This window comes from Magnolia sinica, chromosome 6 (assembly GCF_029962835.1).
Source record: "Magnolia sinica isolate HGM2019 chromosome 6, MsV1, whole genome shotgun sequence".
NCBI classification, from domain to species: Eukaryota; Viridiplantae; Streptophyta; class Magnoliopsida; order Magnoliales; family Magnoliaceae; genus Magnolia; species Magnolia sinica.
In genome coordinates, this window is record NC_080578.1 from 1,956,604 (window position 1) to 1,979,435 (window position 22,832).

At 42.5% G+C, this 22,832-nt stretch overlaps 1 protein-coding gene across 1 annotated transcript; it reads right to left on the minus strand.

Moving 5' to 3' along the window:
* Positions 1 to 413: 413 nt before the first annotated feature.
* LOC131247916 (mechanosensitive ion channel protein 10-like) lies at positions 414 to 17,125 on the minus strand. The gene is made up of 5 exons (XM_058247876.1): positions 16,064 to 17,125; positions 5,566 to 5,686; positions 3,754 to 4,047; positions 1,558 to 1,760; positions 414 to 819 (listed from the first exon to the last, which is right to left on the minus strand). Exons 1-5 carry the CDS (start codon positions 17,068 to 17,070, stop codon positions 549 to 551), a joined length of 1,896 nt encoding a protein of 631 aa, XP_058103859.1. The 5' UTR covers positions 17,071 to 17,125; the 3' UTR covers positions 414 to 548.
* Between the last annotated feature and the right edge of the window lie 5,707 nt (positions 17,126 to 22,832).

A 22,832-nucleotide genomic window follows, 5' to 3' on the forward strand; every position in this document is an offset into this window, starting at 1 on the left:
GATCCAAGCGGTGTGGGCTTGTAATCGGTTGTAACGTTCTGCTTTATAGTGGATTGTTGATCTAGACGAGGTCCCGTGATTTTTACCTCTTTGATAGTTTTCTACGTAAAAATCCCTAGTATTGTATGGTTTATGCTTTGACTTATTTCATTGCTTTATTATTCTATAATTCTGGTTTGTTTCGGGAGGCTAGATCCTCAGGTTTTGTGCAAGGCTCCCAACACTCCGTGCAACTGGTGTTGTAGTGGAATAGGGTCCAAGAGCAAGTGAGAGCAAGGTCGGATCCACTTATTTGGGTCTGAGTTCAGTCCAGGTGACTCCGGGGTGACCCCTGGTATCAAACTAGATCAGGTAATATCGAATCCGAGTCAACCACGATGAGTCGTCGAGTGTTAAAATCATGAGAGATGGAGAGACGTACTTTATCCATTAGTCACCACTAGTTGGAAGAACAAACACCACCCACGCATTACATCATCAACAGATCAGACCGCCAGACGTCTTCCACAGTGGCAAATATGATTGCATGGCTCAGCTCTGCATCGCCATCATCCCTGCATTGTAGTCGTTTCAGGGGCTATGGTGAATTGGGAGAGATGGTTCTCTTGAGGGGGGAGGTTGTAATTGATGTGGAGTCTCTCCAAGATCTTCTTCAGCTCAAAGAAGAGATCTGACCTTTGGTTATTTCTCTCCGGAAAGTTCTGAAAGTAGATGGCGTGCATAACGTGGAGAGCTATCTTCATTTTATTCGGATCCTCGATCGCTTTCACCACCACCGAGTGCTTTGGTTGCCAACGCTTTGGTTGGCTGTCTATATATCTGCATTCATCACCACATTTATACACATGCCATTAAGAGCGTGATTAACTGGATTTACAAGATAATTTACATTAGATATAGCAATGGGCCCATCTAGGGCCGGTCAGGGGTTGGCTCTGGTGTGGCCCTACTTCCCTAAGCCCTACCCTTAGCTCCCCCCCTAGACAGGCTTATAAGGACTTGGCACTGACCTTGAAAAAGAGAGTTACATTATCAAATGTTTAAAATGGTCCAAATCTAAGAAAGTTTTTAAGGAATCCCCTTCATCCTTCCCATCATATAAATGGTTCTGAACATTGAAACACCACCTTCAATCTAAACTTGCTTTTGAACAGTAGGTGTATGTTTAATGAGACCATTTACAAGTGTATTCAAATTGTCCTGTTATTATTATTATTATTATTGGTTTACAACACTGACTTAATTGATGATTTGACCATGCCCGGGCTGCACAATTCACCGTTTGCCCCAGCCCGACCAACCTGAACACCTGCCTAAATTTCAAGATTGGGTCCAGCTCTTGGACCAACTTCGGGATCCCAAGCCTTGGCCTTATACCTCAGCTCATTGCCACCCCTAATTGAAATCAGTGCTTGCACCATGGGCCATCCAGGGGAGGAGGCTCACTAGATGAAAGCTTTTTATCACCAAGATTCGGCTCATTTATGGTGGTGGGATCCACTTTGAGTGGCACCACGCAATATTCGTAAAACCCATGAAGATGATAGTTGTTCTTACCTTTTAATGGCTATCTTCATGGCATTGAACGTATCCTCTGAAGTGGAAGCATCTATTGAAAATTCGACGGTTTCCCCCATTTCAGGGCTTCTGCTGACATTGCTGATGGTCTTTGTGAACAACACCACATTGGGGTAGTCAATCTTCTTGTTGTCAAAACGGAGGAATGTTGTCGTCAAAAGTTTCATCTCTTCCACAACCATCTGTGCAAAAATCAGCTCATGATGCAGCTTTCAACACAAGAAAGAATAGAACACTTCCTTGTTCGATATTATTAGTAATACAATTGCAGAAATGCCATTAGTTAATAGGTGCAACTAAGAAACTAGTCAAAATCCAGGCGATGCTAGTAGGACTCAAAACACATGGATTGTGTTTTGATATGAAACTGTATTTGATGTATTCATACAGTAATCGATGAACACCATGAAGCTGGTAAAGCTAGCAGAAGATCCAAAAGATGGTAAGGCAATCTTTCAATAGTGGACATGACACTGTGATTTATCACTTTGGACCGTCCATCTTGCTGCACCCACCGGGGATTGCACGTAGACTAGATGGTGTTGGCCGTTGATGAGTGGCCTGTAAAGTAACGAAACAAAATTGGCTAATTGTCAAAACATTTTGGATGGGAAAGTGAAGAAAGGTAATATAATGGATTGTGTAATAGGTGTTATTTATGAAATGATGGCTGATTGATTCGTCATCCGGACACGTGCAATGTTGAGATGGCTCTACCAAATTTGGATTCTTCTGTATAATGATAACATAGAAAATAATTGGCATTATTTATGTAATAACATGTTTATCTACTAAATATTGATATTAAAATGTATATTAAAAAAAAAAACCTGAAAGTATTTTATATAAAAATGTTCACATAGAAATCTCCAAGCACGATTGCAATAATGCATGTGTTATTCATCGTCAGGAGAAACCTCGTACAAAGAGGAGAATAGAATACTATAGTCATATAGCTAGATTATAAAGCTATCCTATCAAATATGACAGAGGGGAGATCATGAAAAGATGAAGAGGAAGATCTTTGAATCGACAACAACAAAAAATAAATAAAACTTAAATATTTTTATTGAATAATGTCTAATGTGTATGATTTCTCCATTACATTATTAATAAAGAAAAAATAAAAATCATAATTCAAAATTATTCAAAACAGCAAAATTCTAATCCTAATAAAAGTCATAATTCAACCAAAATAAAACATACCAAAACTAGTTTTAAAAAAAATTAAAATTAAGAAGTCCAAAATTAATTTTATTGGAGCATTCCTAACATTATTACAATCAATTTCTAAAAAAGATGAAAAATCTAAAACTTTAAAAATAAGGAATTGCCATAAAAATTGAAAATACTAAAAATAGTAAAATTTTCTAAAATCTCAATTTTAAACTGGAAGTGTGCGTAATCTTCTAAAACAGACAGATAGATGGCCTATTATGGTAAAGATTGATAGGTCATATGTCCCTTAACAATAATTGGATCAAAAGTTATAGCCAATTTACGGTTTACACTTCAAACGGTAAATTCACCTTATCTAAAATGAAATTGTTCAAACTGGACGTGCTTTGGGGCCAATTACACCATGCCCTATATAGGGTTGGGCCCGGATTTAATGAACTACATCTACTTCCATTTGGCCATCTTTTGGTCCAGCTATGCTTGGAATGTATTTGTGCCTTGTCCTACATCAAAATAAGATGAGGCATATTTATCCTATACAATCATTGAGATATATACAATCTAATCTACTGTACACAATCAATGGGACATGTACAATCTAACACACGTATTATTATATTAAGAAAATGATTATAAAAATATATATTGCAATATTTGGAAAACCCATTTTGCTCCAATTTGGATGAGTCGATTCAACTTTCTCCAAACTAAAGATGACTAGGTAAGACAGTTTTAGTTAACTTGGTCCTAGTTGAAGCTAAATATGCACTAAATCCACTTGCGTCCACACAAAACATTTTACTCTTGTAAAGACATACTTAACTGAGTTAACAAGCTTGCATTACCATGTTCTTAACAAGGCCAACAAAAGATAATGTAATTAGATAAAATTCGAATTCCCATGCGAACTGGACCAACTTCTAAGAAATTATAATGTAGACAGATTGTATTAAAATTCCAATGATACTTTGATACAAGATGTACAAGAAAACTCACCTCAATACCGTCAATGACACAACGGTCACCAATGTCATAAGGTTGCTGAACGAATAAAAAGATCATGGATTCAAAGATGGCTTTGCAAGTGTTCCCGAACATGAATCCCATGAGTAGTAATTGGGATGTGACGAGGAATATGACATTGGTAGTTGCAATGCCCGTCACCAGCAGAAACACAGCGATTATGACCGTTATGCACAATCCACTCACTAGCTTGTCTACCTGCTGTGTCAGTGCCTTTGTGTCATTCAAGGAGAAAGCAAGAGCTTTTCGCTCGTGATAAGCGTTCACCTGCAAGAAAGCAAACGTTCATGTTATTACTAGCATACAAAATGCAACTTTGGGTTGGAAAATGGTAGTACAAGACTGTGAACTTTTGAGCTTGCTTTCCACCTACGGAACTTTGGTCTATTTATAGACTCACGGCGAAGATTCTACATTGACAGAAATACACAATGTCATAAATGTTTCTGTAACAAAATTAGGATTTTATCTTCTTATCCATCTTCACCTCAACACTCATTAATTTACAAACTAATTTATTGAATGTGTTAATATGTTTAGATAGATCTAACCCTTCTATATATTATTTTTAGAGTATAAAACCACCTCTTTAGAAATAGACAATGGGTGAGAGATTTTTATCAAATAAATACTCTTCAATTTCACTCATAAACCTATAATAGTTGTCTCATCTATGATATTATAAAGAACTTCAATACAGGTAACAACATAGATATAGTCATGACGTGATGCAATCCACTCCCCAACGTCCTATTAATACTTTTCAATGAGGGCATCCACATCATTTTACAAAGCAAATAATCATAGTAATGACAAGAAAGAAACGCCTAACATCAACATCAATGGTGTGTTGACATCACCAAGTTCTATGGGCCCCACCATGATGTATGTGTTATATCCACGCTGTCTATCCATCTTCCAAGATCATTTTAGGGCATGTCATGAAAAAATAGGTAGATATAAAGCCCAAATGGACCACAACACATAAATCGGCGGGGACAGTGATGCCTACCTTTTGAAACCTTCTTAGGATCCACTGTGATGTTTATTTCCCATCCAACCTGTTCATGGAAAACACAAATATATATCAGCTTGATCCAAAACTTCTGTGGGCCCAAGAAGTTTTCAATGGTAGGCATTCAATCCCCATTACTTTCTATGGTGTGGTCCACTTTAGCTTTGGATTTACCTTATTTTTCATCCCCAACCCTAAAATGATCTTGAAAAATGGACGGACAAAATGGATATAACACATATATCAGACACATCAACACACCACGGAGATGTATGACACCACCAATCTGCTTCCACTTGCCCCTGCTAGACCCTGCCCGACCCCAACTTAAGGTCAAAGGCTGAGTCCAACACAAGCCCAGCGGTCAAAATCTCGACCCAAAAAATTTGGCTGGGTCGGGTCCGACCCAGCCCGGTCCAAACATCAATAAATTCCCTAATTCCCACTTAAATATGACATTATCTATCTATTGATCAAGTGGGCCACATGCAGCAAGAAATAGACACCAAAAGGAACAAAATCAACAGCCTGCTTAATCAAGGATTAGAATGGCTAGCAAAGTCAGGTGAGGTTGGGCTAAAATGAATTTTGACGAAGCCTGGCCCAAAACTGATCCGGCCATGCATGCTAGGCCCGTGAAAATAGGTTGAAGCCCAGTGAAAAGCTGGGTCGGGCTCATTTAGCTAGGCAAGTTGCCCGTCTCATTTGGAAGGCTGTGACAACTTTCTGAGAGCTGAAAGCATGAATGGACATCAGTGAAAACAACTTACCACCCAGTTACCCAAACCCGACTTTCTGATCTTTCCCGTCTCGGATCCTTGAAGGAGTTGGATTATGGTATGGACCTCATCATTCCTCAAGAACCTCAACAGATCGTCGTCGTCGATGTACCTGTATATCAAACTTTATTAAAAATCAGGCCAATCAAACCATTGATTTATTGGTTATTTTATCCTTCACCGACCTTGGTCATGTGGACCATCAACGGCGAGGCCCATAACATGAGCGTTTTGGATCACTGAACTACGGTTTCCACTTTCTCGAACTGGCAACCAGAAAGAATCCTGTCTGAGCATTGTACAATTTTTATTTATCATTTATTTGTTGAAATTGTTCAGTGATCCAAACCGTTGATACGCTATACCCATGATAGATCCCGTGTAGTACAAGTGAGTGTAGTACAAGTGACGAAAAGAAGAAAGGACAGGAGGCTTGAAGCAGACCGAAGACAAAAAGATTCAAGCTGTTGGATCAAATGAAATTAGCTATTTATCGCGGCAGAAAGAAATGATACGGAGGCACTTAGAAATTACACTCAGAAATTTGGACACGTGACATCGCAGTAAGTCAAATTAAACTATCCAAAATATGTCCCTTAGTTTAAATATCGCGAACTAAAAATTATACTTATTTGATTATCTAACTATCATAACAGTGTACATTTATTGGACGGCTAAAAAAACAAAAAATAAAAATCCAATGGGTCTGTTTCAACAAACAAGTGTCCATTTTCTTTTCTTTTCTTTTCTTTTTTTTTAAAAAAAAAAACAAAATTGATTTCATTCATAAGGGAAGATATACATGTATATTTGGCGGGCCACGCAAAAAAAAAAAAAAGGCGAAGGCCCCCCACCCTGACGTGATCCTAAGTATACACAAATGGACAGAAAAAACTAGCCACCAGTGCAGACATTCATCGGGGCCCAAGAAAAGCAAAATATGAAAGAACTAAGGGACTCTCAGGTAGCCCAGACCTACCCTATCAAGGAAAAGAAGACCTCGTGTGGAGGTAGGAAGGGAAGCAAGAGTGGCATATGAGAAGTTGGCTTGATAAGCGCTACCACACCTGGCTAGGTCGTCTGCCACTTCATTAGCTTCCCTTGGGGTAGGGGTGAAAGAAATGCTCAAATGTTCACTCAAAGTTTTTACCCTCGCAAACTAGTAGTGTAAGGACCACAATGGACATGCATTCTTGGATAGGACCACCACAATTGATTTGGAATCGCACGCCACTTCAATCTTAGAGAAGCCTAGCTCAGCGGATATGGCTAGCCCATCACAGATCGCACGGATTTCGGCACGGGAGATGGATCATGTGCCGTAGCCTGAAGAGAAACCAAAGAGGAAAAAACCCTCAGCACATCTCCCAATGCCCCCACCTCCCGATGGGCCTGGGTTCCCCAACGTCAAGCCATCAATGTTGATTTTGATCCAACCCCTCTGGGGTCTGATCCATTTCACAACAAAGGGGAGTTTCAGTATTGGAGCCAGCATGTCAATACGAAGGTCCGCCAGGGAGGAGGCTAGATGTCGAGACAGCGATCTAGGAAAGGGGAGAGCTGGGCCAACTCTTTCAATCTAGTGGTGAACCTACAGGATGACGCGTTGAAATCAGAGTTATCGAAGAGAGCTTTTTTCCTTTCCAACCATATCTCCCACAATATGAAGGAAGGCATGAGTGTGTGCATGCTATGCAGACGGTTCCCGGAGTGTAGAATGGCCCACCATTGGCTAGCCCTGGAAAATGCCGAGTATTGGGTCGTAGAGTGCACACTAAAAAAAGGTTGAAAATGATCCAAATGTGGACAACAGTAATGCTTGTCGAGAACAAGTGGTCGATAAATTCCGAGTTGGGCCGGAGAGGTGTGGGGCAGCAAATGCACTTGGATGCCAAGTGGACACCCATAGCTTGGATCCTTCCATCAACTGGGACCACCCTCTGAATAATCTTCCAAGTGAAAAGAGAGAGTTTTGTCGAAATCGCCAGGTGCTACACCCATTTGGACCAAACCATCTTCAAACCCACTTGTCTCAAAATATTCCAAGCCGAGCTGACTTGGAATTCGCTAGAGGAGGAGGGGACCTAGATACGTTTGTCCGCCTCAGTGGAGGTGCAACAGCCTTCCTCCGAAACGTGGTCCATTACCACTTGGAGGAGAATGGCGCGCACAGTAGAAGGGTCAATCCAACTGTGGGGGCTAATGAGATCCCAGACCCAGGTTAGATGAGAAGGGGAAGGAAGTTGGGCCCATTCTGATAGAGGACCAATCCCATACCAGTTGTCCATCCAGAAGTTCATGTTACCTTGGCCAATGATCTTGCGAGATTTGGACCGCACTTCTGGAATAAAACTGCAAACCCGCTTCCACAAAGGGGATGCGTGGGGGGATAAGCTGGTCCCACTAGGAGCAAGGAGGCCGTCTCGGTATTTAGCTTTGATGAATTTTACCCAACAGCTGCGTCTCTCCTGTAGCAAACTATCCAAGCCAGTTTCATCTTGAATGCGTCCATGACATGGGCCAATTTCTTGATGCTGAGGCCCCCTTCGTCTCTGGGGCGAGCAATCTGATCCCACTTTAACTAGTGACAACATCTGCAGTCCCCATCCCATCCCCAAAAAAAGTTAGCGCAGGCCCTGTCAAGGTCCCCGAGGAGCAACAGGGGGATGTCAGCTATAGCCATGACGTGAACTGGGATCTCTGTAACACATGAATGATGAGGGTGGCACGGCCAGCCTGGGATAGAATTTTTGCCTTCCAACCTAATATACAGTGCTGAAATTTTTCAACGAGGGGTTTAAATTGTCAGTAGACACTGAAAATTCGGCGCCCATGCTGATTGGTATGATATGTTTTTGATGGGGGTGATTAGGCCGATTTGTGGATGTTGGAGTCGCCACTGGTCAGATAATCTCAGAATCCCGTGGTTGGCTAGAACCCGTGGAATATGTAAGGTTGGAGAAATCTGAAGACCCTCCTCCTTAGATTGACTCTTGGTATGCGATCCGGGATTCCAAGTGAGGGACCTCGGTTACAAAGAGGGAAGGTGTTAGGCACCCTCTCTGCTCGTACGAACATACGGTCTCTGCTTCGTGTGGTAAAACAATCTCAAGGAATGATGGATGTTGTGGTCGAGATGGGACTAGGCACACACGCGGATTTCTGATGTAGCAAGGTTCGAGATTTCGACGAGCCACAGAGCATACCTCTAACGCCGTACCTAGAGGGCAGATGCCATGATGATTATGCAAAGAAATAAAATAGACTAGATTACTAGGAATTTCTGATGTGATAGGATCCGATGTATGGTAAGTCACAGAGCATATGTTCACTAGAGGTCTAGAGAAGCAGGGGGGTTGAGAAGGGAGTAGATGTCATGATGAATGCTTACATATAGAATGGATCTTTGGCTTGATCTTGAGTAGGCTAAAACATGAACTGAACCATGATCTCACTGAGTTAGGTTAGAGGTTGGGATGGCTGGGAAAGTAGGGAGTGGGCTAAGGGGATAGCTGAAAAATCTGGACTTGAAGGCTTAGGAGCTCCTCCTCACCCTCACTCTCTTCCTCTTTCTCTCCCTCTCACTCTCCTTCTCACTTAAGCTTGGAAGTGAAGAGTTGTGTTTGAAATGTGAAGAGGAGAGGGCTATTTATAGCCTTCTCCAATGGCATTGCTGTAAATAGGGGGTAGGTAAGGGTTAAAATGATGACATGGAGGCTTGTGATTGGCTAGGGAGAGAGGAGTGCCACGTGGCGCGCTCCCATTGGCTCTTGGGGTTGGTAAAACGGTAAATAGTGAAGATGGGAGGGGTAAATCCAGGGGAAAGTTGACTTTTGGACACTGGGACAGCTGTCCACATGCGGGCCGCGAGTGGCGGCACCCCGAGTACCGCCGGCGGTAGTCTGACTACTATCGGGGCTTCGTTCGGGCCGGGTTCTCGCGTGCGGGCTTTGCTTGATGTGCTGGTTCGATCGGTGGTCTCCTTTTGGGATTTTATGGCTCAGACAGGCGGGCTTAAGCTCGGGTAACGGGTTCTAGTCAAGGTATAATGTATAAGCGGGGGTTATGTGTGGATTGAACGGTTTGGATCACGGTTTTAGGTCTTGGTTTGGAAGTTTTAAGCTTTTTGGGTCAGGGTTAGGTTACGACTAGGATTAGGGTTTGGTTTAGGATTTGATCATGGTTCTTGGGTTGTTTTAGCTTTCTTGAGATGTTAACCTGGGTGGGGTGTCTACATTGTCTCCTTAAAGATTGCCTTTTATAGATCAGAACTCCTAGATAGGTGAACGGGACTGAAACCCAACTGAAACCGAGCATGGATTGTGCAAATCTGGCCCTGGCTTCTGATTGGGACGCTGAAAGGATAAAGAAACTCTTCGTGGGGCCGATTTTCTGGCCGGAAGCAAATTGAAAATGTTGGAGGAAAGCTACGATTTTTCTTAACGTGGTCCTTCCACCATTCGCTAATAGCAGCATGTCATCAGCAAACAGCTGATGGGAGATGAGAGGGCAGGATCTCCGTGTGGAGTATGGGATGCAGCTCCCATTAATGAAAAGTTGTTGAAAGCCTCTACTAAGAACCTCTGAAGCAAGAATAAACAGGCCCGGAGAAATCGGGTTGCCCTGACGAAGGCCTCTCGAAGAATAGAAGAAACCTCCTTGTTCACAGTTGATAAGAATAGAGAACTAGGAGTTGGCCCAACATTTTTCAACCAAACTAATCCAACTAGGCCCGAAGCCAAAGCGCTAAAGGACTGATTTGAGGAATTTCTAGTCTAATTTGTCGTAGGCTTTCTCCATATCAAGCTTGATGAGAATGTTGCTACCTCTCACTTTCCTGTCGATGTCCCTGAATACCTCTTGAGTGAAAGCACAATTTTCAGCAATGAATCTCCCTTGGACGAAAGCCCCTTACTCAAGAGATATTATTTTTAGGAGGATTTTACTCAGCTTATCTGCAAGCACCTTAGAGAAATTTTTGTAAACACAGTTACATAAGCTAATTGGGCAAAAAATAGAAAAAAAAAAATTGGAATTTGCTGTTTTGGGGATGAGGCATATCAGAGTGGCAGAGAAAGCCCTGGGGAGGGGACTCCCTCTGAAGAAAGAGAGAGTTGCCTGGAATATATCCTGCCCAATGATATCCCAACAGCCTTGGAAGAATGCACCTGTGAAATCGTCTGGGCCTGGGGCTCCATCGGGAGGCAACCCCTTCACGGCAAAGAGAACCTCGTCAAGGGAAGGCTCATGGATTAGATCCCTATTATCAGCAGCCGAGACTAGAAATGGGATGCAAAGAAGAAGATCATCATGCGTAGAAGAGGGTTTTCCTTTCATGAGGGAGGAGAAAAAAATCAATGGCAACTTTCTTAATTGAAACATTGTCAAACACTACCGAACCATCCTCCAGCTTGACATGTTAGATAAGAGATCTCCTGGCTCGCTCAGAAGCCATGTTATGGAAGAAACTAGTGTTACAATCACCCTCTTTGAGCCAGTTACATCTAGATTTTTGTTTCCAGTAGATTTCCTCGCATAACTCCAGGTAGGCGAGGTTGTTCTTGGCATTGTCAAGGCGCTGAAGGTGCGCTTGGGAAGATGCGCTATCAAGGAGGCCTCCTCAGCCCTGGCTAGTTCAATCTCAGCCTCCTTAATCTTGGTGAAAATGTTGCCAAAGAACTCCTTATTTCAAGTCCTCAAGGTTGTTTTGACATTTCTCAACTTGCTTTTGAAGGGTGAAGAGTAGATCACCCACTGTGTCTGACTTCCAAGAGGACGCAATGAGCTCGTGGAAAGAAGCATGTTCCATCCACATCCTTTGGAACTTGAAGGGTCTCGGGAAAGGAGTAGATATGTTTGAGAATGAGATAAGGAGGGGGTCGTGATCTGAATGAAGCCTGGGTAAGAGCTTGACCTAGAAGGTAGGGAACAATTCCAGCCAAGAAGAGTTACAACAGGCCTTGTCTAGCCTCGCCCAACTCCTGGCTTGCCTATTTTGGTTATTACACTAAGTAAAAACATTTCCCATGCAACCACCATCCATCAAACTCGCCTTTTCCAGGCCCTCAGCAAACTCAGCCGCGCTCCTAGAATCGAAAGGGCTAGAACCTCAACGTTTAGCTGACGAAAGGACTGCATTGAAGTCACCTGCTACCAGCCATGGTAAAGATGTACTTGAAGATAGGTTGGCCAGCTGATCTTAAAGATATCTGCGCAACATTCTAGAGCATTTAGTGTAGATAGTTGAAACTAGGAATGAAGTAGGGCTTCCACGGACAGTGACAGAGAAGGATAGCATCTGGGAAGAGCTATCAATCATATCTATAGTGCAAGATGAGTTGTAAAAGAGCCACACTTTACCCCCATCAGCCGCATTGCATGTGGAAGAGTGGTATCTTAATTTCAGGCCAATGCTCACTCTTTTCCTATTATTGAGCATAAGCTCCAGAATTGCAACAATGGTAAGCCGGAATTTGTTGATGAGACACTTCAAAGATGCAATAGTGGGATTATTTCTCACTCCTCGGGAGTTCTAGGAGAGGAAACTATCCATAAACGAAATCCTCGGACCTAAAATCTTTGCGCTTAATCCTCCTAAGTCTCTCTTTCAAACTGAAAACAGAGGCCGTGGAAGCCTTAACTCGGATTTTCCCCTTCCTTGAAGAAAGTCTGGAAGACCTTCTATGGTAGGTTGGCTGGGAGGGGAATACCTTAGCAATTCTCTTCCTAACAGTAGGAGAAGGGAACTACTCCTGTGAAAGAGGGGTAGGGATTGGTTAAAGATGGAAGGGGAGAGGCATTGCAGGGGGGAGGGTAACAGTCTCGAATGACTGAAACTGCTATGAGGTATGGAAAGGACTGATGGAAACAGAAAGGTCAGGGGGCTGGGGAGATGAGCAGGAAGGCTGAGGGGGGATGGGTAAGGATTTTTGGAAAAAATGAGAGGTTTCCACCGACTAATTTTCTTTAATGCTAAGGGGTGGCCTGTGGGTTGAGCGCCTTGGAATAGACTCCCAATTTGATAGGACTGCCATTCCTGCAGTATCCAGCAGTGGAGAGGCCACATTGAGGGGGCTATTCTCCTCAGAGAGGGCCCTGTGATGCCATAAATTCGAGTGGTGGAAGAACATCTTTTGCTGCGGTGCTTGAGGGGATAGAAGGCTAGTGTCTGCTTGGGGGCTGAAGAAAGGTTGGGGTTGAGGGAGGGGTTGTTAGAGAGGGAGGGTTGTACGGTGAGTGAGGGCTATTGGAGAGGTATGGGCAGTAGGATAGATGCAAGCTGTTGGAAAGGGGATCGAGGATTGGTGAGTAGGGGAGGGCTGGTGGAGAGGTGAGGGTTGGGGGGGAGAGGGGGATGTTGGGCAAAGGGGTGGACAGGGGAGGGTTGTTGGGCAGGGGAAGGTTATTGGGGGGGGGGGGGGGGAGGAGGTATGGGAAGGCTAGTGGACAGGGGAGGGAAGCTACCTCATGTCATAAATAGCTAAGGAAGGTAAGATTGGAGGGGAGAAAGAAGTATCAGCAGGTGACAGGGTGCTGGTCTGAGAACGTAATGGATTAGGGGAATGAATGGGGAGAGATGGGATGATAGAGTCCACAAGCTCATTTTGACGAGCATCTGAGATGGGGTCGAGAGTTTGTGAAATGAGGTGTGGAAGAGCTTCTGGAGGGGGAGGAATTTGGGTACAAGGATCCAGAGAGGATATAGGGTAGTAAAATGCTCTTTCCACCTATTCCTTAGTTGTAGGATGAACCTCAGGAACTAAAACAGTGGGGTGAAACACCCTATCGGATATGGAAAGATGGGAATCAGCCACCGCCTAGATGGGGTACTCGTCCTTACCCATTACCAGCTTCTGAATTAGATGGAAATCCCTCCCTGGATGAAGGAGGACCCTGACTCTAGCCCCAATTAGGACTAAACCGAGAGAAGAGCATCTATTAATCTCCAAGACTTTCCCAAAAGTGCTACCAAGCCCAAAGAAGGCCGAATCTAACCATGCATGAATAGGGATGCCATAGAGAGTGAGCCAAGTACCTTCCAGGGACGCAGCTAAGGTTGGGCTCCAAACTTCAACTCTCTCAATCCTCATTTTCGTATGAAGGGAAGAATCTGAGTAGAAAGAGAGAAGCTCCATCCTTAATTTGAAGCACAGGAGAAATCTGTCTGCAGCGATCCGCCCAATGTCAATGGCTGAAGCCGAGTATCTAGAGGCCGCGATTGTCCAAGATAGATGGTTGAGGGGGACCTCCTAGTTCTCAGCGAAGGCAATGAGAGAGAGGGCTAGCATCTTCTCCCGGGCCACGATGTTACCGCGATCCACTATGAAGGCTATGTAAGAAGGAGCAGGGGGGAGGAGCAACACTAGGGGCCGTGGGGTTTGTGGCAATCAGGACAGGGAGAGGGAGTGAAGAGGGGCGCAAGTTAAGAGATGGTGGGTTTGAGGGAGGTCTGGAGTTTGGGTGGGGAGGGTGTGACGAGGGCTACGGGTTAATAGATGGAGGGTTTAAGGGGTCTCTGGAGCTAGGGTGGGAAGGGGCTAAGGGTTTAGGGAAGAGAGAGCTGGATGGTTGAGGCTGAAGGTGAGAGTTTGGGGAGTTAGGTTTGGGGAGTTTTCGGGGCTTAGCCATGGCTACTATTAGGCGTCCACCACCCTACTGTGGAGGACGCCGATGATAGCCAAAGCGTCCGCCTCATATGCAAATATGAGGAAGACAAAACTCTTCCTTCTTCTCATCTTCCCATCCTAGGGTGTGAAGATATCAACAATCCTCCCATATTTTGCGAAGATTCTGAAGAGGTCTTCCTTTGACGTTTCCTTCGAGATGTTGCCAACAAAGACGCTGAAGCCCCAGAAGTCTCTCGATTTCTCTTCCATGTTCTTTTACCATCAATAAACAAGTGTCCATGAATCAAAGGGGAAGATTGTTCTAACAATCTCATTCAAAGGATTGACCTGGGGACTGCGTCCCACAATTTAGCATGTTAAATTCGAGTTAATGCATGCCACGCGTACTGTGAGTGATTATGGATAACACGTCCTTCTTGTCTGAGTATGATATATAACTTCCTTTTGGGAAGGGAAGTGGGCTCAAGATCACTCTCTGATACGGTAATCGTAGCTGTCCATTGTCCACGTTTGAGTGAATCCAACAACTCCGATGAAGCAGTCCAAGTTGATGATTTTCGCAAGCAGAACACAACTAGTGGATCAGACCTTCCACATGCCGATCCAGTGGTCCAATAACTGTGGGGTTCAATACACATTAAGTTAGGAGTGGCCCCACATCCCTGAGTGGGCAGATGGTGATGTAGAGCGGGTTGCGGACACTTTCATGTCATCTAAGATGGACCAAAGAAGGCCCGATCGAAGGCGGAAGTGATCAGGACCGTCAGAACACTAAAACAGCCATATCTCGCAAATTGGAATGAGTTATTCGACGTACCACCTATGATTTTGGGATAGGAGACACTACTTTAGCCAACCAATCCTATCATGCCAGGTTATCCATGCCGAATTTGTGAGATTCCATCAAATCAAGAGTCTAAAATCCATTTTATTTCCATTTTTAGTATTTATAATAAGTTTTAATTCAATCATAACTTTTGATTCATTAAATTTCAAGAGTTGTGCCCAACATGAAAAAGCCTTAGGAAACTTAGGAGAACAAGGTGGTTAGGCCAAATATGACAATTATTATTTTTAGCCGAAAACCAAGAAGTCTAGTGGAAATCATGATAGTAAGTTTACTATTTATAGTAAATTATGATTTTTAGGGAGTTTGATTATAAAACTTCTTCCTAAGTTTGGTATGACTATTTAAAGGATTGTAAATTCATTTTTATTAATCGATCAATTTATTTTCAATTTTATTAGAATTTATTTCTATTTTTTTATTTCTCCTCATGAATTCGAGGAATCTCTGTGAGGCGTCCAGAGAAGCTCTTTAAATTCAAAGTAATTATCCCATGATGAAGAACTTGGATGTGGGTCATGTGAGGTCTACTTCATCCATTATGTGAACCATCCATCATATGGGCCCCACCTTCAATATGGGTCATTCTTCATGTGGGCCCACCATTTATGTCAATGGTCCATTAGTTGGGTCCTTTCTTTAATATGGATGGACCATTAGGTGGCGCTCACTTAATATGGATAATACATCATTTGGAACCCACCTTTGATATGTACCATACATTATGTGGTCCCACCTTAATGTGGACCATTCATCACGTGGGGTACGCCGGAGAGAGAATGAAAATAGATTTAAGGGAACAATTTTGGTATTTTCTAAAATAATTTAAAGCCCTGAATCTCTCACCCGATTAAGTCAATTAAGTTCCTAATTACTTAAAAATTAAGAGCTTACTTGCTAATTAAAAAAATTAAAATATAAAATTAAAGTTTTAATTATCAAATAAAAAACCTTTCTATTTTCAAAATAATATATACGTCCCTTAATCATCCCCGCCCCCAAATATGTTACTAACCTGGCCCCGGGCTTGGCGACGTTTTTGAAGATTCGCTTGGCGGCTCTTCTCGCCTCCGAGTCGCTTGAGATCTCGCGATGCTCCTTCTTGGACCCCTCGATTGCCTCATCGTTCTGCTTCGAGGTCGTGAACAACGCCGTCGATATCACGTGGCTCATTAGCCGCTTCACGACCCACGCGTCCTTCCGAATCGACCCTCTCGGTGCCACCTCAAGGAGCGGGGGCCCGGACAGCGTATCCAACAAGTACTGGTGGTAGATGCTCTCCTGTATCCGATCAAAGTATTTCGAGACGTGAAACCACGAGGCGAGCATTTTTACAAGCAAGATCTTTACCAGCCATATGATGGACCCCACCAGAATTGCTATCAGAGCGCGTGTGACCTTGTTCAAGAGCTTGTGAGAGCGGCTCGGGACTTGGACCTTAGGAACGAAAATCAGTGTCCATGCTAGCAGGACGAGGGCAAGCCAGACACATATCTGTACTCCCTTCTGCAGGCCGTAGACGAAGTAGAGTACCTTCTTGGGGAGAATGAAGCTGCGTTCCATGAGGAAGACGGTTAACCGGACGAGCAGGTTGGAGACAAGGCGGCCGAAGAAGATGACAAGGACCGTGAGGAACCATTCCCAGAGCTCAATCCCCCAGAGGATCCGGTGGCTGAGGGAGGGAATGGTGAGGCTGGAGACGAGGCAGGCCATTACGACCATGAAGGCAGCCCATTTGACGATGGTACGAGGTCTAATCGTGCGCTTCTTCTTGAGGTTCTTTAAGGTGGAATAATATACCTCTTCTTCGGATTCAGATTCTTCAATGATATGTTCGCTTTCAGATTCAGTTTCTTCTTTGATTTGTTCGTCTTCCCATTCATATTCGGAGTGGTGGTGATGTCCTTCTGAAATTGGTTTGGAGAATTTCTCTGGACACTGTTTGAGGTTGGAGGAGCTTTGAGGATCTACGTGGAGAACGGTATGGTCTGGGACGGATTTTGGTTTCTCTGCTTCTTCCATTGGAGTTTGTTAATCCCACAAAGCAGCTTCTCCGCCGGGCTGTAAGAGAACGGTTGAATGAATTGAGCTAACTCTTGCCTCCCAACAGCAGCCGGTGGTACAAAAGAAGGGATTTTGACCAAAGGGGTGTTTTGGTCTATTCCCAAATATATAAAAATGATTAAACAATTACCGTAGCTGGTCGTCACCTGCCACCATGTTTTTTGTTCTTTTGTTTTTTTTTATTTATTTTTTCACAAGGACGAAATTGCCCCTTACTGTCTTTTGTATTTATCCATCGCGTGACAACGGAGGGATTCAGATGGGACAAATACACGGGGCTATTATAGTGTTTGCGGAAATCTACGCCGAGAAATCTACACTGCTTACATGTTTTGTCAAATCATTTGTATGACATGAGCTCAAAACTGAAATGCATCCAAAGTAGGCCAAACAACAGAAAATAAAGTACATCTAAAGTTCAAGTGAGCCATATAACAGAAAACAGTGGAGATCGTTGGACACCGTTTGAAACATTCATATGGCTGCAGAATGTTTAGATCAGTCTAACGTACACTCTTGTGCAGAGCATATTCATATCGACGAAATTAACCTTCTTTCTCCTTTTAAGCCGGAACTTTTCTCTGATGTAGTTAGAAATGAGGTGGCTAACTTTCGTGATACTTGTACCAAATCTGAGCCATCCACTATGGTCACCGTCTCATTTTAGAGAGTGGGCCCAAAATTTAGGCGGATCCAGTGCACATGTGGGTCCTACATTAGGAAAAAGTTGGTCGTTAATTACTACCGTTGAAACTATCAGTGGTCTATCTTTGATGCTTTTAGGCCATTCAAACCGTTAAAATGCCATTCCCAACTCTCTAGAATGTCCATTCCCAGTGGTTTGAACGTAACCATGGAATTTGCCGCTGATCTCAAAATTTTAAGGGACCATGAAGGTTGCAAAAGGCTAGGTTTAATGTAAAATGTTATCTGCTGCGTGGCCTACCTAATATTCTGATATGGATTTAACGATGTTTGTCATAAATCCAAGACCATCTCACTGCCATATATGACAAAGTCTCTAACTGTCTATATTTTCATGCATCCATCGATTAATTTTGATGTATGTATGTCATAAACCCAAACCATTCATTTTCACGATCTCATTTTAGACCAAAAAATATTAAATGCAAAGGTCGGTCATACAATATGAAAACATGGGTAAAAGGCTTGCTATGGTTAAAACTATCAAGTTTTGATATATTTAAGCCATCCAAACCATTAAAATGATATTTCCAACGGTTAAAAAAGTCATTTCCAGTGGACTAAACTTAACTATTGGTATTTGGCTCTGATCTATAAGTTTTTATGGTGCCATGATGATTTGAAGGGCCTGGGTTCAATGTGCACTCTTACCTACCGCATGGTCCACTTGAGCATCAAATTTGGATAATTTTTAGGGCCAAGCCCTAAAATCATACATCCAAATAGTGGATTACTCACAAATTTATTTTATTTTATTTTTTTTTTTTAAGAACACAATAGGACCACAGTCAGGAACACCATCAACTAAGACATCGTGTAGACCTCGCTTCTTCAGGCAACCTTAATTTTGGTGAACCCAACTTTTCTGATGATTATCATAAATCTAAACAATACACCATTTTTGCCATCTCATTATAGGGTGTGGCTCAAAATCCAGGCTAATGCAAACGTGAAACCCATTACAAGAAAAAGTAGATAGGTGTCTTACGACCATTGAAACTATTAATAGTCTAGATTTGATGTTTTTAGGTCATTCAAATAATTGAAATGGCATTCTCAACCGTGCAGAATGGCATTATGTAAATCGGCAGTTTTTATCCCTGATCTGAAATTCTGTGGCCCTGTGATGGTTTGAAAGACCTGGATTGAAGGTGCATTATTATCAGTCGTGGCACTTGAAATTTAGATATAGACCCCGCTACGCCGGGTTGCGCAGCCCGGAATTGCGAAAAACCCCTGGATCGATGCTCGTTTCCCCGTTTTAATTTCGCTTTACTATAAATAGTAAGTTTTAGTTTGATTATAACTCTTCATCCGTCCGGGCTTTAGGAGTTGCGCCAACGTGAAAAGAGCTTAGAATAATTAGGAGAACGGTTTGGTGAAGCCAAATAGGACACTTACTATTTTGGCCAAAAACCTTGTGCACTAGTAGACATCACGACCGTCTATAAATAGTAAGTTTACTATTTATAGTAAGTCGGATTCTAAGAGTTTGAGTTGTAGTTTGATTCTGATTTCTTTCCCATTGCTTGGTAACCCTATTTAAAGGGTTGTGAACTCGTTTTTATTCATCAATTAATCAATTTCGAATTTATTAGAATTTATTTCTATTTTCTCCTTTCTTTTCCTCGTGGATTCGAGAAGTCTCTGTGAGGAGTCCAGAGAAGGTCTAGATTTGATGTTTTTAGGTCATTCAAATAATTGAAATGGCATTCTCAACCGTGCAGAATGTCATTATGTAAATCGGCAGTTTTTATCCCTGATCTGAATTCTGTGGCCCTGTGATGGTTTGAAAGAACTGGATTGAAGGTGCATTATTATCAGTCGTGGCACTTGAAATTTAGATATAGATTATTTTTTTGCCAAAATTATAAACTGATATTAGGAAAATAGTAGACAGCTTAGATTTTTTATTTTAAGAACACTAGACCCACGATCATGACCTCCTCATTGGATCGACCATGGACTATGGTCATACTTGTGTCACATCCTTCCATGAGCCAGGCAAATGGATAGATGACTTGGATCTACTCCAATTATGCCACGTGTACAACAATGACATGTTACTTTCCAAACACGGCACACCGCAAAGCATAGCAAACGTGTTTAAAACCCTCTGCAAACGAGTTAAAATGTCTTTCTCTCACTTAGTGGAACTTTGCTATTAGTCAAAGGCTATCTAGGATGTAGAAAGTCAGTATAAGAAAGCGGACTCGCTGAAATAGTATAAAAGTAATAGATTTTCAACGCATAAATCTAAAGAAAAGGTAGCTCATAGGAAAAGTCCATTTCTAATGCCTACCGGGCCCCATCATGTAATCGTCAATCCAATCCGTTTAAAAAAGTGGGGCCATCACGAAGATCCCTGGCACAAAATCAGGCCGGTCCCGTACCGTGATAGCCACCTAGGAAACTCAAGAGGCCGCCACCCCGTCCACATCGTTTCATGTGTTGTCGGCCCCTGCGAACTGTGGATCTGGCTGATTTTCTGGCTTCAAGGACTAGGAACAGAGGAGCTGGCCTGATAAACAATGGGATTTTAATTTACACATGGCACTATGCAATGTGACTTAGGTGAAGAGATATTCCTTGTGTATGACAAAATAACGAAATTGCCTTTCAAATGTTTGGGTCGCTAATCCAGAGCTCTGTTGGGCTGCTGTTATATCATAGTGACATCCTGACGCAGGGATGAACGTGATTAGGTTATCACCGTTTTCCCCTCAACGATAACTGGATAACTACTCCGGGTTCATGGAGCTCCATGGACCCCTCAGCAGATACTTCTCGAATTCACTAGGAAAGAAAACAAGAAAATAAAAATAAATTTTAATAAATTTCAAATTTGATTAATGAGTTCACAACCCTTTAAATAAAGTAACAAGCAATTGAAGATAAATCAGAAGCAAACTACAACTAAAACTCTTAGAATTTGAAACTTACTATAAATAGTAAACTTACTGTTTATAGATGGTCTGGATCATATATTTTACGCTTGATATATAACTCATTTCGTATTGTGAGATACGCCCAATCTAAGGTCCGACAGTCGGGATCACTTCTATCATCGATCGGGCCTTTTCTTATTCATCTTGGCAATGAAATTGTCTGCAACCCAATCTACATCACATCCACGTCCATCACCCTGAGAAGATCATATTCAGATATGAGACTGATAATGAGGCAAATTCAAAACTTAAGTGGGGCATACAAATGAAAACAATATCCATGGAAATCTCCACTATTGGAACCTTTTCGAGCCCCACCGTGACATTTATATGCCATCCAATCCGTTTATAAGGTTATCACACCAAGTCAAGGAAAAACCAAAAAGTTATGAATGGTGGGAATAAACCCCGCTTGATTTGTGGTCACGTGAACTTGAATTTTAGATCCCATAATTTTTGGAATCCCGGATTAACAGGAGCCGGTGCAACCGATTGGATGGAGTGGAAGTCGCACAAGCATCACAATAATCTAAAAAAGTTATTCTCATACTTTTGTCCCTCCTCTCCAGCTATAGCTTGACCTCGCTAGGAAGGCGGAGGGCCTGACTTGAACTCATTCGTTAAATTCTCACCGTCCATCAGGTGGTCAATTACATTTTCAACATGGATACTAAATTTCAGTCCAATCCAAGATTTTAGTGGGCTACACTATTGAGAACGGTGCCAAATTATGCACGAAATTTTAAGTTTCCATGGCGTGGCTCGCATGAGTATTGGAATAACCTGATTTTTAACATACCCATTCATCCAAGTCTGTAAAGTAATATGAGTGGATGGGATGGCATATAAAAACAACGTGGTGGAAGTTTCCTTATAAAATGTCTTCCATAATATAACATACCATAGTGCCGAATCAGCATGATTTGTGCTACAGTTTAAATACAGTGCGGCACCTGATGGAGCGTGTGGATCACATCCACGCGTAGTCCTTCAGTCCACGTCAGCAAAAGTAATGAGCCCCGTGCACGAAAGTCATGCGAGCGTCTCTCCCCTCTACCAATGGCACAGCTGTGAGGCGTTGCTCCACGCCTTACATGGTTTTTACATAGTTTTTATTAACTAATTTTCCAGAATTATCAAAGCTCCTCGCTCGAGAAAATAAAATAGACGACAGGCCTGCGCCAGACATAGATCCAAGCAAAGTGGGAAATTGAAATTTGTTCGAACTCCACTGGACGCCGATTGCCTCTGCCCCGGGCCACAGGATGTTCCTATGGTCGGAGTACGTGGATTGACAACTGATCTATCAATTGCCGGTAGCTACTGGATGGTGCTCCATGGGCCCACTGATGTATGTGTTTTATTCACTTCACTCCACCTACTTTCCTATATCATTTTAAGGTATGTTCCAAAAATGAGCCAGCTTGAAATTTCAGGTGGACACCACCACATGAAACAGTGGTAATTGACAGCGTATCTTTAAAACTTTTTGATGGCCATAAAAGTTTTGGATGAAGCTGATATTTGTGCTCCCCCTTCATCAGGTGTGTTTGACCTAGTCAATAGGTGGATGTTAAACAAACATTATAACGGACACTAGAAAGTTTTTCAATGGTGGGTGTTCTAGTTATCTTATTGTGTGGTGTGGTTGAGATTTATATTGGCCTCATTTTTGGCTCATGCCCTAAAATAATAAGAAAAATTAGATAGTGTGGATAAATTAAACATATACAGTAGCCACCTCACCACCGGCAGGATCAATAGGTAATCCTGTGTGGGCCGGGCTCAGAAAGATGCCCGCAACAAAGGTTCCTTGTCTATTAGTTTTGCAGGACCACAAAAGGAGAGGAATCTAAAAACACGCAAATCTAAAAATCATGTAAGCTACACAAATGAAAATAATGAGAATAGAAGCTTCCACGGTTTAAGCCTTTCTTTAACCTACTGTATTGATGCAAAAATTTAGCTCACCCTTTTGCCAAATTGTTGGACTTTCGGAGACCTGCATAGGAAGAAGATAAATGAGACCATGGCTGAATTAGGAGACCCTCTGATACCAAAGTTATG

Coding starts and splice junctions, on each gene's coding strand:
- LOC131247916 (XM_058247876.1), bottom strand. CDS start 17,070: ATGGAAGAAGCAGAGAAACCAAAATCCGTCCCAGACCATACCGTTCTC. Junction 5,687..16,063: donor GTCGCCAAGCCCGGGGCCAG/GTTAGTAACATA, acceptor TTTGATATACAG/GTACATCGACGACGACGATC. Junction 1,761..3,753: donor GTGTCATTGACGGTATTGAG/GTGAGTTTTCTT, acceptor ATTTTTGCACAG/ATGGTTGTGGAAGAGATGAA.